The 14,220-nt window shown below is 49.7% G+C and overlaps 1 protein-coding gene across 1 annotated transcript in view; it reads right to left on the bottom strand.

The window, feature by feature from the left end:
* Positions 1–7,911: 7,911 nt before the first annotated feature.
* Positions 7,912–14,220, bottom strand: part of LOC149484971 (glycogen debranching enzyme) — a 48,876-nt gene continuing 42,567 nt past the window's right edge. Inside the window, exons 15-19 of the mRNA XM_089701239.1 lie at positions 13,517–13,735; positions 13,309–13,445; positions 9,290–10,334; positions 9,079–9,210; positions 7,912–8,901 (exon numbers count right to left, since the gene is read on the bottom strand). Of these exons, the coding sequence (XP_089557365.1) occupies positions 7,912–8,901; positions 9,079–9,210; positions 9,290–10,334; positions 13,309–13,445; positions 13,517–13,735 (2,523 nt within the window). The remainder of the gene's footprint in view (positions 8,902–9,078; positions 9,211–9,289; positions 10,335–13,308; positions 13,446–13,516; positions 13,736–14,220) is intronic.

Below are 14,220 nucleotides of genomic sequence, written 5' to 3'. Positions count from 1 at the left end.
GTATTTCGGGAGAAATATCTAAGTAGGTCACGGGTGCAATCAACAAAACACAAAACAGTAAACACGTGGTGGCGAATTAATGTTTTCTTTTTAACCTAATTTATATTTTGTATTTGTATATTAGTATTTTGTAAAAATAGACCAGCTACATCATTTTTGGTGTAGCTGTTAGACTAAGATATTATATACTGAGTGCTTAGGGACCATATTATATCACACAACACAATAATATTATAATATTATTATCTTTTATTCATATGTATTATTTGTCCATATATGTATTCATTTTGATCTTATCTATATATTAATTCTATCTTAAATCATAAACAGGCGACTCCCCTATTGGGAGACCTGATAGTCTTAAGTAATAATAATAATTATTAATTATTGACTTGAGTGGTTAGTACTGACTAGCTAGCTTTAGTAAGCTAGTGCTAGCTTAGTAGGTCGAACCGTACGATAATATTATCGTATAACTTATAGATTGACTTTTAAACTGAACTATAGACTATAATACTTATGAGGTATTACTAATATCATATTATTAGTATTTGCTGCTCATTTCCATTTTTATTTTTTTTTATTGTAATCACTGACAGGTGCCTCCCCTATTGGGAGACTGATTAAGTATAAGTATTGACTTTTTTATTGACTTGACTTTTTTTTTTTTATTGTTGACCAATTGTAATTATTACGGACGTATTAATATTTTATTATCAGTGACCTATTAATATTTTATATTTTTATTTTATATTATATTTTTATATTATTATTTTATATCTTATATTTATATCTGTGATATTTATTTTAATTGTAATTTTGGACAGGTATCTCCCCTATTGGGAGACCTAATAGTGTTAAGTTGACCATTTTTAACTATCAGTGACCTATTAATACTTTATATTTTTATATTAATATTTTATATCTTATATTAATTATATCTGTGATATTAATTTTTAATTGTAATTATTGACAGGTATCTCCCCTATTGGGAGACCTAATAGTGTTAAGAATAATTATTATTGACAGGGGTTTTTTTTTTTTTTTTTTTTTTTTTTTTCTTTCCCCTAAGTCATCATGATCCACACTCCCCAGAGGCGTGCCAGTGACACGTTCACTATCTCCGAACCAGTGAAGAAGCCTGCAACACCTAAAAGTCGGACTGCAGAAGGGAAAGCCCTTCTGCTGAAAGGGAAAGCCCACCTGCGGGAGTCCCGAAATCTAAAGACTGATATAAAAGACGGGGTAATTACGGCGCTAGAAAGGATGTATGAAATAATAAAAGAGATTGAATTTGAACTCACCAATGCCAGGGCTGGTAGTGGAGGGCGTAGTGGGGACCCTATACATCCCCCCCCGCCATCCGATGCTGGCCCCAGCGTAGTTGACGACGCATTGGTGAGAAATCTGGACCTAAGTGAAGGAATGAAAGAAAGTATGAAAGAGATGATGACAAGAATGGAAGATATGAGAGTAAGCATGCGGGAGAATGAAAATAAAATGGACAAATTAAGTTCGCTTTTGGAGGGCAACATGACTGTCGCCAAAACGGCGAGTTATGCGGGCGTTGTCTCGAAGGGAGTCATAGAGAAACTCCCCGAAGCAAGAGCCCTGCATTCGGTCATGGTGTCATCCAAAGACGAACAAGAGACGGGTGATGAGGTGTTAGAAATGATCAGAAAGACTGTGGATGCAAAGGACGGATGGGTGAAAGTAGAGAGGGTAAGAAAGGTGAAGAACAGGAAGGTGGTCGTCGGCTGTGCGAATGAGGAAGAAAGAATCAAGGTGAAGGAAAGGCTGAGAAAGAATGAGGGATTAGTAGTGGAAGATGTAAAAAATAAGAGCCCTCTACTAGTCTTCAGGGATGTAATGAAATGCGAAGTTGACGATTTCGTCACAGCATTCAGTAATCAAAATGCAAGCATCCTTGAGGGCCTGAAGGGGGAAGAGAGAAAGGTAGAAGTAGCGTACGTGATGAAAGCAAGGAACCACCTCCAGAACCACGTAGTGGCCAGGGTGAGTCCACAGGTATGGAAGAGATGCACGAGTGAAGGATACGCCCATATAGGGCTAAGTAGAGTGAAAGTGATGGATCAAAGTCCGTTAGTGCAGTGCTCGCGCTGTCTTGGGTACGGGCATACGAGACGAATGTGTAGGGAGGAGAAGGAACGATGCAGCCACTGCGCTGGTCCTCACATGAAGACCGAGTGCGACAAGTGGCTGCGGGGAGAAGTGCCTCAATGCATCAACTGCATAAAGGCTAAGAAAGGCAGCGCAGAGCACAGCGCCTTTGACAGAGAGTGTACGGAAAGAAAGAGGTGGGATGCTCTGGCCAGATCGGCGGTAGCGTATTGCTAAGGTTGCCCAAGGTGAGTCCTTCCAGTACCGAATGCTGCAGGCCAATCTCCAGCGGAGCCAAATCGCCACACGGGAGCTACTGCTCGAAGCCACCAAGCGTAAGGCATGCGTAGCATTGCTGCAAGAGCCCTACGTTGGTGGGGCGAAAAGTATGAGGACATACAATGGAGTGAGGATCTTCCAGAGCAAAGGGGAAGGGAGTGGAGCAGTAAAGGCGTGTATTGTAGTACTCGACGACACACTGGATGTCGAACTACATACACGCCTTAGCAGTAACAACATCGTTGTGGCCACTCTCAGAACCAAAGCCTGGGAGATGATTGTAGTGTCCTTCTACTTCGAGCCCGATAAACCAGTGGGGCTCTACCTGGACCATCTTAGGCGGATAGGGAGAGAGCTGGGTATCCATAGGATGGTCCTGGGAGGCGATGCGAACGCAAAAAGCCCGTGGTGGGGTGGCGAAGTGGAAGACTCGCGAGGAAGAGATGTGTCTGCTGTACTGGAAGAAATGGGAATGCACATACTCAACACCGGGGACATCCCTACGTTCGATACCATCAGAGGTGGGAAAAGGTACTCTAGCTACGTGGATGTGACAGCGTGCTCCGACGATCTGCTGAACCGAGTGGACAACTGGAGGGTTGAGGAGAGTCTCACGAGCTCGGACCACAACGGCATATCCTTCGGCATCAGACAACATAAATCCACAGGCACGAACATAATACGAACTACACGCATATTTAACACACACAAGGCAAACTGGACTCAGTTTCATGAGAAACTGACCCGGCTGATGTCGGACAGACAATTAACTATACAAGACATAGACACAATACACAGCACACAACAAATAGATGACGCAATAGACAGATACACTGAAGCAATCACACAGACATGCAGAGACACAATGCCGACCAAAAAACACACACAGAAATTCACCTTGTCGTGGTGGAATGATGAGCTCGCGCAGATGAAGAAGCAGGTGGCCACGAGGAGACGCAGGATCCGAAACGCAGCACCTGATCGCAGAGACCGCGTGGTTGGATTGTACCTGGAAGAAAGAGAGATGTATGAAAAGGCAGTGAAAGAAGCGCAAGAGAAGAGTTGGAAGGAGTTTTGCCGGAAACAGGATAGGGAGGGGGTCTGGGAGGGCATCTACAGGGTGCTTAATAGAGCCACAGGGAGAGAGGAGGATCTGCCCCTTTCGAGGGGCGGTGAGACCCTCGATGCCCGAAGCTCGGCAGAACTGTTGGCGGAGACCTTCTACCCCGAGGACCAGGAAAGTGGTGAAAGTGAGGGACATCGTCGGGTGCGCAGGTGTGCGGAGTCCTTGGACACCGAACCACCGGCGGGCCCGGATGACCCTCCTTTCATCATGGAGGAGTTGAAGAGAGCCGTAAGGTCCTTCAACCCCAAGAAGGCCCCCGGGGCGGATGGCCTCACGGCCGACATCTGTCAGCACGCTGTGGATTGTAACCCGGGATGGTTCCTTGCCTTGCTCAACAGATGCCTCTCTGCCGCCTACTTCCCCGCACAGTGGAAGTGGGCGACCGTGGTTATACTGCGAAAGCCGGGCAAGGAATCATATCGGGTACCGAAAGCCTATCGACCGATCGGCCTCTTACCTGTTCTCGGCAAAATCTTCGAAAAGATGCTGGTCGGCCGACTCAGGTTCTACCTGTTGCCCAAAATAAGCCCCCACCAGTATGGCTTTATGCCACAGAGGAGCACCGAGGACGCCCTCTGTAGACTGGTGAACCACATCAGAAATATGAGGGAGGAGAAGAAGATTTCTGTTGTGGTATCGCTGGACATAGAGGGAGCCTTCGACAGCGCCTGGTGGCCAGCCATAAAGGTGCGGTTGGCTGAAGTTGGGTGCCCGGGGAACGTGAGGCGGGTGATCAGCAGCTACCTGAGTGAAAGGGGAGTGAAAGTTAGATATGCGGGCGTGGAAGTGAGTAGGGGGACCAGCAAGGGGTGCGTGCAGGGATCCATAGGTGGACCAATCCTGTGGAACCTCTTGCTGGACCCTCTGCTATGGATGCTAGAGGAGATGAAAGTATTCTGTCAGGCGTTCGCCGACGACATTGTGTTGGTCTTTGAGGGTGACACGGCCCTCGAAATTGAAATGAAAGCGAACCGTGTCCTAAATGTAATAAATGAATGGGGAAAGGAAAACAAGCTAAAATTTGCACCTAATAAAACTTGTGCTCTCCTTTCAACGAGGAGGTTAAAATTTGACGTGCCACGGCTCGCTATGGGGAATGTGGAAATTAAATACTTTTCTCAAATAAAGATATTAGGCCTAACGATTGACAGCGGCCTCACTTTCAACGCCCACGTCGGGACGGTATGCCAAAAGGCAATCGCCCGATATAAACTCTTGGCTAGGGCAGCCAGAGTTGGTTGGGGACTTAGCCCAGATATTATTAGGACTATTTATGTAGCTGTTATCGAACCGACTATTATGTATGCATCGGCAGCGTGGGCACCCACCGTGGAAAAGATGGGGGTCCAAAAAAGGCTGAACACCGTACAACGGGGCTTCGCCCAAAAGATCTGCCGAGCATATCGGACCGTCTCCCTGAACTCAGCTATGCTGTTGGCTGGGATACTCCCCCTTGACCTCAGAATTCTCGAAGTCTCGAGACTATATGGGATCAAGAAGGGGGTGTCGCACCCAGCGTTGGGAGACAGGGAGGTGGAAAGAATGGCTCCGGCGATTGAGGACCCACATCCGGCAGAGCAGGAAGGGCTGGGGTTCGGGCTGGTGGACGAGGACTCGTATCCCGACGTGGCTAATAGCCACGTACATAGGATCTACACGGACGGCAGCAAGATTGAGGGTCGAGTCGGAGCCGCCCTTTCCGTATGGGAGGGGGAGGCCGAGACGAAGGCCGTCAAGCTTGCTTTGCCGCCGTATTGCACCGTCTACCAGGCCGAACTCCTAGCGCTCCAAAGAGCAGTAATTAGAGCCTGCAAGAGTGGAGTGTCGAAGGTCGGCATCTTCAGCGACTCCAGATCGGCCCTCCAGGCAGTCACACTCGGTTCCCCCCACCCCCTTGCTGTGCAAACAAGGGCGGCCCTCCGAAAAGCTGCTTCGCAGAGGCGGGAGGTCGCTCTGTTTTGGATCAAGGCGCACGCAGGGCTAAGGGGGAACGAAAGAGTGGACCAGTTAGCCAAGGAGGCCGCTCTGGGGTCGAAGAAGAAACCCGACTACGATCTGTGTCCTGTTTCATTCGTCAAGCGTATCCTGAGACAGGATACGATCGGGGAATGGGACAGGAGATACGATGTGGGGGAGACGGCTGGAGGCACGAAGCTCTTTTTCCCAAGCGCTGCTGCTGCATACAAAATAGTACGGAAAATAGACATCACACACCACACCACACAAGCACTGACTGGACACGGTGGATTCGCCTTCTACTTGAACAGATTCAAGCTGAAGGAGAATCCATCGTGCCTGTGTCAGCCCGGAGTCGACGAGACGGTTTCTCACCTGTTGCTCGAGTGTCCGATTTTTGCAAGAGATAGATATGTTATTGAGCAAAAATTGGGCATCGCGATGACGGGTGAGAATCTGCCCGCGGCCCTGGGGGATGAGACGAGAACTGAATTCTTGGAGTATTGTAAATACATTGTTGGGGTGGTTAACAAACGAAACTGTGATAAGCTGTGATGTTAGGGTTAAGTTTTATTGTTGTGCCGTACTGTTTCAATTGTATTTTATTGTAATGTCTTAATTAATGTAAGTTTTAAATGTACTTTTAATTGTATTAATTTATTTTATTTTATTTTTTATTATTCTTATTGCAATGTTTTTAATTAATGTAAGTTTTTAAATGTAATATTTAATTTTAGAATTTTATTATTAATTTGGAAATGTTATTGTAAATTGTTAAATTGTATTTTTATTTTAAATTGCATTCATTTAGGCCTAATGTATTAATAAATAATAGTGTGGTAATTAATTGATTAAAAGCAAAACAAACATCTCTGGACAATATTCCAGAGGAAAGCACACAACACCCTGTGATGGCGGGTGCTTTTAAAAAAAAAAAAAAAAAAAAAAAAAAAAAAAAAAAAAAAAAACCTAACCTAACCTAACCTAACCTAACCTAACCTAACCTAACCTAACCTAACCTAACCTGTCAATTTGGACATATGGGATCAATCGTGCGCAAGCTTTTTGTTAGTACTTAATGGCTTGTGTAAGGTTTTAGGAGAAGTAAATAATAAAATCATTTGAAATTATAAAGAAAATTTATTGATACAAGCAATATTTTTTGCACATATTTTAAAATATACCCATATAAACTTAATACAACAATAAAAAAATCAAAATACATACATATTACATTGCATTTATGTTTACAAAAATATTTGATACAATATGAACCGTATTAATACTTAAACTATGTAAAATATAAATAACATTAGACGTTTTTAATAACAAATCTCGAGCATTTATATCCCTACAATAATTATTAATAATATAGACAAAAATATAGTATTAAATTTAACGTAATTCTTTAACACTATGGCACATACAGGAACAAATGTTACAACAGCGAATCGGCAGCCGCTACATTTCCAATATCGCGCAAATCAAACAGGAGAGAGAGAACTGCGTCAAGCGAGACTCAGGAAATAGAAAGCGACCAGCGCCGCCGCGTAGAAGGCGCCGTTGAGCGCCAGCAGCGCCCGCACCGTGCCGCGCTGCAGCCGCCGCGCGCCCCCGCGCCCCACGCTCCCGCGCCCTGAGACCTCGCGCCCTGCGCCCCCGCGCCCCGCGCCGCGCCGCATAGCGCCCTCGCTGGGCGCCGCCTGCAGCGTGGCGCGCTCGCTGTCCAGCGCCGCGTCGTACGCGCCGTACACACCGTACGTTTCGTACGTCACGCTAGCGTCCTCCGGGGCGGCCCCCTCGCGGCCCTCGTCCGCCTCTCCACCCGACCCGGCGCTCGGCGGGCGCGAGGCGGCCGGCTCGTCGTCCGGCAGCGCGAACTGCGGGCGCGGCGCCGTCGGCTCCGGCGCGCGGCGCGGGGACGGGGAGCGGCGCCGCGCCCGCCGGCCCGGCTCCGCGGGCGGCGCCCGTGGCGGCGCGCGCCCGTGCGGCTGGCGGTAGTCGAGGGCGAGCGAGCGGCTCCGGTACGTCCCCGAGAGCTCCCGGTCGCGCGATCCTATCACGCGGGGTAAATCGCAGCGCCGACGTCGCAGAGAGACGAGTCGCCGGCGCCTCGCGGGCGGCTCGTAGGCGGCCACGTCGAGCAACACCGCCGCGGGTGGAGGAGGCCGCGGCTCGAAGAGCGGCATGCGGTGCGGCGACGCGCCGGCGCCGCAGCGCAACGGCAGGCCGTAACGGAAGTAGCGGTCGCTGTACACGACGGTGGCGAGCGCGGCGGGGTCGGGACGCGCGGGCGCGGCGCGGCGCGAGCGGGGCGGGGCGCGGCGGGCCAGCAGGCGGCGCAGGTCGGGCCGCTCGTACGGCTCGGCGTACAGGCGGCGCGGGGACGGCGCGCGCGGCGCGTGGCGCAGGCGCCGCACGCGGGCGCGTCAGTCGGCGGGCAGCGGGCGCGCGCGCCGCGCCTGCTCGGCGTCGTGCAGCGCCTCCAGCACGCAGGCCGAGCTCCAGGCCTGCGTGCGGCACGAGTCGCGGCAGAAGGCGCCGCCCGCGTTCGTCAGCTCGGGCAGGCCGCGCCACGGGCTCGCGCGCAGCTCGGCCACGTGCGGCGCGAGGGCCGCGTACGTGGCGGCGACGGTGCGCGCGTGGCAGCCGTTCGCCTGCGCGAAGATTAGTCGCGCGCGCAAGTAGAAACCGACGGGCCACAGCCACTCGGGCCCCTGGTGGTAGTTGAAGCCGTGCGCGACGCTCGGGTCGGTGCCGTCGTTCGAGTTGTCGTAGTCGCCGCGGTAGGCCCAGTCGGCCGGGTCGAGCGTCTTGACGCCGAGCGGGCCGAGCAGCAGCCGCTCGACGCTGTCGAGCGCGAGCCACGCGTGCTTCGGGTCGAACAGGTCGGGCGCGACGCACATCGCGACGGGGAAGTTGCAGCGCAGCTGGTAGTCGGCCCACGGCTGCGAGGCGCCGTGCGAGTCCTTGTAGATGGCGCGGCGGTGCACGAGGTCGGGGCGCGCGTCGGCGGCGCCGGGCGCGGGCGGCACCCAGAAGTGGCGCTCGAAGGCGCGGCGCAGGCGCTCGGCCCACTGCGCCCAGGTCCAGGCGGTGAGGGCCCCGTCCCGGTGGCGCCGCGCCACGCCCGGGTACGGGTAGCGCGCCGCGCGGTGCTCGCGCGCCAGCCAGGCGGCCGCGCTGTAGGCCAGCCCCACCAGCTCCACGGCGCTGCCGTCGCGCGGCGTGGCGGGCCGGCCGCGCGTGCCGGCCGCGTCCGACGAGCCCATCTTGTCCATCCACGTGCCGCAGTTGGCCTCGTTGCCGCCGAACGGGAACCCGGTCTCGGGGTCGACGCCGATTTGCACGTTGAAGCCCTTGTCGGTCATGTGCGCGTCGATCTGCCGCCCGGCGTTACGCTCGCGGAACACTAGCCCCTGTGGCGAGAGAGTCACGGTCAAACTTCTTTAGGCGCGTTGAGAGTAAAATTTCAATTTTGTCGCGTCGTGGAAATACGTCATGGAGTATGGAGACACATGTTTAGTGCATACGCTGCATTTATATACACCCACACTAACAAAATGATACCGTTCGAATGTTCCACACTCACTCACCTGGAAGTGCGTGTCGAGCGCCTCCTGCATGACGTCGTGCAGCGGCTGGTCGCGCGGCGCGCCCGGGGCCGGCCACAGCCGCGCCACCGCCTCGCCCAGCAGCGCGCCGCCGCCCGGCACGTGCGACACGTACTGCAACACACGGGTAGGGCGATTGAAGCGAGTTGTTAATATATAGTTGTTAATATATCATTAACGAAACGTCGATCACCTGTTGGATGCTCTGCAGCCACCACCAGACGGCGTCCCGGCAGTTGTACCTCGCGTTGAGGCCGCCGTCCAGCAGGTTGGGGATGAGCCCGTGGCGCAGGCACGCCGCGAAGCCGAGGATGTGCGCGCGGGCGTCCTCGTAGCGCCCCGTCAGCAGGAACAGGCCGCGCAGCGAGACGAACGTGTCGCGGCCCCAGCAGCGCATGTAGCCCGTGGCGAAGTGCGGCAGGCCCGCCGACAGCGAGCAGCGCGCCTCGGGGCCCGCCGCCGGCAGGCGCGCCGACGGCACCGCGCCCGCCAGCTGCACGCTGGTGAGCGCCAGCTCCTGCGCGAAGCGGGAGCCGCGCGCGGCGCCGCCCAGCCGCGCCAGCGCCGCGCCGCGCACGGCCGCGAGCAGCGCGCGCACCACCGCGATGAAGTAGGCCGGCACGAGGAAGCGCGGCAGCTCGGCCACGGGCCGCAGCGCCTCGCGGTAGCGCGCCGCCACGCCGGCCAGGCGCGGGTCGCCCTCGAGGCGCCGCCACTGGTACTCGAGCAGCCAGTCGCCGGCGCGCAGGTTGGCGCACAGCGGGTGGCCGAGGTCGTCGTCGCGCGCGATGGGCTCGAGCGCGGACGCCACGCCCTGCAGGCCCGCGTACACGAGCGGGCCGTGGCCGGGCACGTCGTACACGCCGCCGGCGCGCTCGCGCTCCTCGGCGTCGCAGCAGTAGAGCAGCACGTGGAAGTCGGGCAGGTCGAGGTCGGCCAGCAGCGGCGCCAGCTGCAGCGGGTCGGCGCGCGGCGCGGGGCGCAGCAGCGGCGCCAGCGCGGTGAGCGCGGCGGCGTGCGGGCCCAGCGGCGCCACGCGCAGCACGGCCACGGCGCCGGGCGCCAGCGGCCGGAACGCCAGCTCGGTGACGCCGCCGTCGAGCCGCGCGCCCGCGAACACGCCGGACTCGGCGAGCGGCACGTCCGTGCGCAGCTCCAGCTCGTAGTCGGCGAGCCCGTTGATGTACTTGGGGTGGCGCACGTGTTCCCCGGGAGGCTCATACGGCCGCCCGGTGCTCCTTTTCAATCATTTTCGATCGTATATTATTAGTAACTGCCCAAGTATTGTGAAAGCGAAAATGTAATGACTTTATCTATTAGGAAAATTGGTATCTAGGTAATCTATTATCAAATACAACACAAAATCAGCAGTGGTCACTATTTCCGTTATTTTTTGCAATTATAGATTTTACAATAGACTAACAATCACATTTTCCAACTTTATCAGAAAAACTCATGTTTTTTAAAATTTCTATACGCCAGGAAAATTTCCATAAGAAAGGAAAATTTCAGACAGGAAAATTTCTATACGTCAGGAAAAATTGTATACGTCAGGAAAAATTATTTAAGTCAGGAAAAATTGCCATAAGTCGGAAAAATTTCTATAAGCTGGAAAATTTCCATAAGGAAAATTTATATACGTGAAGAAAATTTCTCTTTGCCGCAAAATGATAAAGAAGGAAAATTTCTATAAGTCAGGAAAATGTTTATAAGCCAGGAAAATTTCTATACGTCAGGAAAAATCCATAAGTCCGGAAAATTTCTATACGTCAGGAAAAATCCATAAGTCAGGAAAATTTCCATAAGAAAGGAAAATTTCTATACGCCAGGAAAATTTCTATACGCCAGGAAAATTTCTATAAACAAGGAAAATTTCTCTTTGCCGCAAAATTATATAGATAAGGAAAATTTGTATAAGTCAGGAAAATGATTATAAGCCAGGAAAATTTCTATACGTCAGGAAAATTTCTATAAGCCAGCGAAATTTCTATAAGCCAGGAAAATTTCTATACGTCAGGAAAATGTCTATTCGTCGGGAAAATTTGTATAAGTCAGGAAAATGTTTATAAGCTAGGAAAATTTCTATACGTCAGGAAAATTTCTATAAACAAGGAAAATTTCTATACGTCGGGAAAATTTCTATAAGTCAGGAAAATTTCCATAAGTCGGGAAAATTTCTTTAAGCTGGATAATTTCCATAAGAAAGGAAAATTTCTCTTTGCCGCCTAATTATATAGATAAGGAAAATTTGTATAAGTCAGGAAAATTTCGATAAGTCAATAAAAAATAATACTATAGATAAATTATGATAAAATACGTATTAGGCGATAGAAACGATTCGAATATAAATTTATATTTAAACATGGTATGCATAATAAATAACCTTATATTTCGTGTTTCTCAGAAATAATTCAGAAGAGAACTTAATACAACGGTTCGCTGAGATGGGAGAGGATACGGAAGATTGCTCTAAACCGTTGTTAGGCGATTGTGAAGGTAATATTATTATTTATTTAATTAAGTATTTAATTTGATAGATAAATTAAAAAATTTAATCAGAGAGATAATGTAAAAAGCAGTTTTAATCAATAATAAATAATATTATACAGGGTGAAAGGTAAGACGTTTGACGAATTTAGACAGGAGCTTCTACTCATAAAACTGAACAACTTTTGTTCTACAACTTTCCTGAATTAGAAAAAAATTTGGACTTTGTATGGAAATCGGTCAGCTGTTCCTTTTCAAGTTTCCTTACAAAGTCCAATTTTTTTTTACGAATTCAGCAAAGTTGTACAACAAAAGTTGTTCAGTTTCATGAGTAGAAGCTCCTGTCTAAATTCGTCAAACGTCTTACCTTTCACCTTGTAAATGCGAAAGTTTGTGAGGATGTGTGTGTGTGTGTGTGTGTTTGTTACTCTTTCACGCAAATACTACTGAACCGATTACAATGAAATTTAGCACACATATAGAAGGTAACTTGAATTAACACATAGGGTAGGTTTTATCCCGGAAATCCCACGGGAACGGGAACTATGCGGGTTTTCCTTTGAAAACGCGGGCGCAGCCGCGGGCGGAAATCTAGTTTTTTATATAAGTTTTAAATTTAGAATTACTAAACTCTTTAATATTATGAGGAATTCTGTTGTAAAAGCGTATACCTTGACCCATAAATGAATTTTTAACTTTAGCTAGCCGGAAAAATGGCATTTCATAATGCTATGAAAGTAGCTAAAGTAAACCAATCTAGCCGTCTCTTCATCGGTGAGATGCCTTATTCTTCTAACTGCATATGCAGCTGAACTAAGCTGAGCAGCGGTGGTGGCAACATGGGCCCCCCATTGTAGCTTCTCATTTAATGTCAAACCAAGAAAAACAGTAGAATCCACAGGGTATAATACCTCCCCGTTTAAAATAATATTCCTTTTCACCTTTTTTACATTTGAGAGGATAAATTCTACACAATTTGTTTTTTTTTTCATTTAATAGTAAATTATTAGCATTAAACCAATTACATGTGCGTAAAAGAGCAGAGTTTACTTCGTCAACATTTGTGTAATGTACATCCACATTAAATATTAATGAGGTGTCATCTGCAAACAGTACTATTTCACACATATCCTGCAAATAATAAGGTTCAATTCATTAATATACACTAAGAACAAAAACGGTCCTAAGATAGATCCCTGCGGAACACCTATGTTAATCGGCGCACCGCGAGATTTCTCTCCATGAACTACAATGGTTTGTATCCTGTTCTGAAGATATGAAGCTATGAGATTCTGAGCTAAACCTTTGATACCATAAAAATTTAGTTTCCGTAATAGAGTGGAATGTTCTACACAGTCGAAAGCCTTAGAAAGGTCGCAGAATATCCCCAAAGCATTCTTTGAATTTTCCCATGCTTTGTATATATGTGACAAAAGAGCTTTAATTTAATGATATATTATATTCTAGCCTGCGCTTTTAAATAAAGACCCGCATAGTTCCCGTGAACCCCCCCCCCCCCCCCCAAATCGTAATCGATAGAAAAATGGTCTAGTGCACAAAATAACAATAAAATGTTTTTTTTTTTTTCTGTTGTCCCCTGATTTTTTACAAATGACAAACTGTGACTGACCTAACAACTTTATCCAGCGGGCGACGTTTTTTTAAGTTTATATCGTAAACACTCGGATGCGTATATGAAACGGAAGCGGTGAGGGCGGTACTCACAGGTGCAGGCGGTGCCGCAGGCGCGCCTCCAGCGCCACGGCGGCCACGTGGCCCTGCACGCGCAGCGGCCGCAGCTCGCGCCCGCCGCACGCCGGCTCGGGCGCCGCGAACGCCGTGCGCGCCACCACGATCACCGACTGCAACACACCGCGCGTCACGCACCGCACCACACTAACACACCCCCCCCACACACACCCCCCGCACCCACCTTGCGCGTGACGGGGTGGTGGCGCGTGACGGCCAGCACGTCGGGGTCCATCTGGTCGACGAACAGCTCGCAGTAGCCGTCGGCGGCGAGCTGGCGGTGCAGGCGGTTGAGCTCGCGGCGCGCGGCCACCAGCCCGCTATCAGCGCCCACGGCCGGCTCGTCGCCGTCGCCCGGCTCGGCCCAGCCCGGGTACAGCCGCTGCTCCTCCACCACGTGGATCTGTCCGATGAGGCGATACGAACGATCTATACTCGTTTTTGCTCATATTTTTATTCATTTTATAGCGTTTTCGACGATCATTCCCGGACGATCGAGGTCCCTTTGTGTAATTTTTGAACTGAACTGAACGACATTATTATTACACTTATTAAATAATAAAAGGCCCGTTTTGACAGCTCACGCTCATGAAGTTTTTTACCGATCGAAATGTTCTTAATGATAATTCCATTTTTTATCGGATATGTTGTGTTGTGCAATGTGCATAATTATTTTTCCATACTGTCTTCAAATTCAAACTTTTCATAATCGATTAGGGAAAAATCAATCGAGAAAAAAAATTAACAAAAATATTTTTTTTAAAACTGTCTCACAATTTTGGCTCATCATCTTAAGAAAATGATCGAATAAAGATGTTATTTTAACAAAAATATTAAGTTAAAAAAAATTGATATTTCGCAACATCGTATCACTTCAAAATACCTACA

Source organism: Colias philodice, chromosome 11, assembly GCF_061535455.1.
Source record: "Colias philodice isolate Cphi_HAF_F1 chromosome 11, ilColPhil1 Martin Lab GWU primary, whole genome shotgun sequence".
NCBI lineage: Eukaryota > Metazoa > Arthropoda > Insecta > Lepidoptera > Pieridae > Colias > Colias philodice.
Note: the sequence above shows the minus strand (reverse complement) of the source record. Positions and strands in the feature narration are given on the sequence as shown.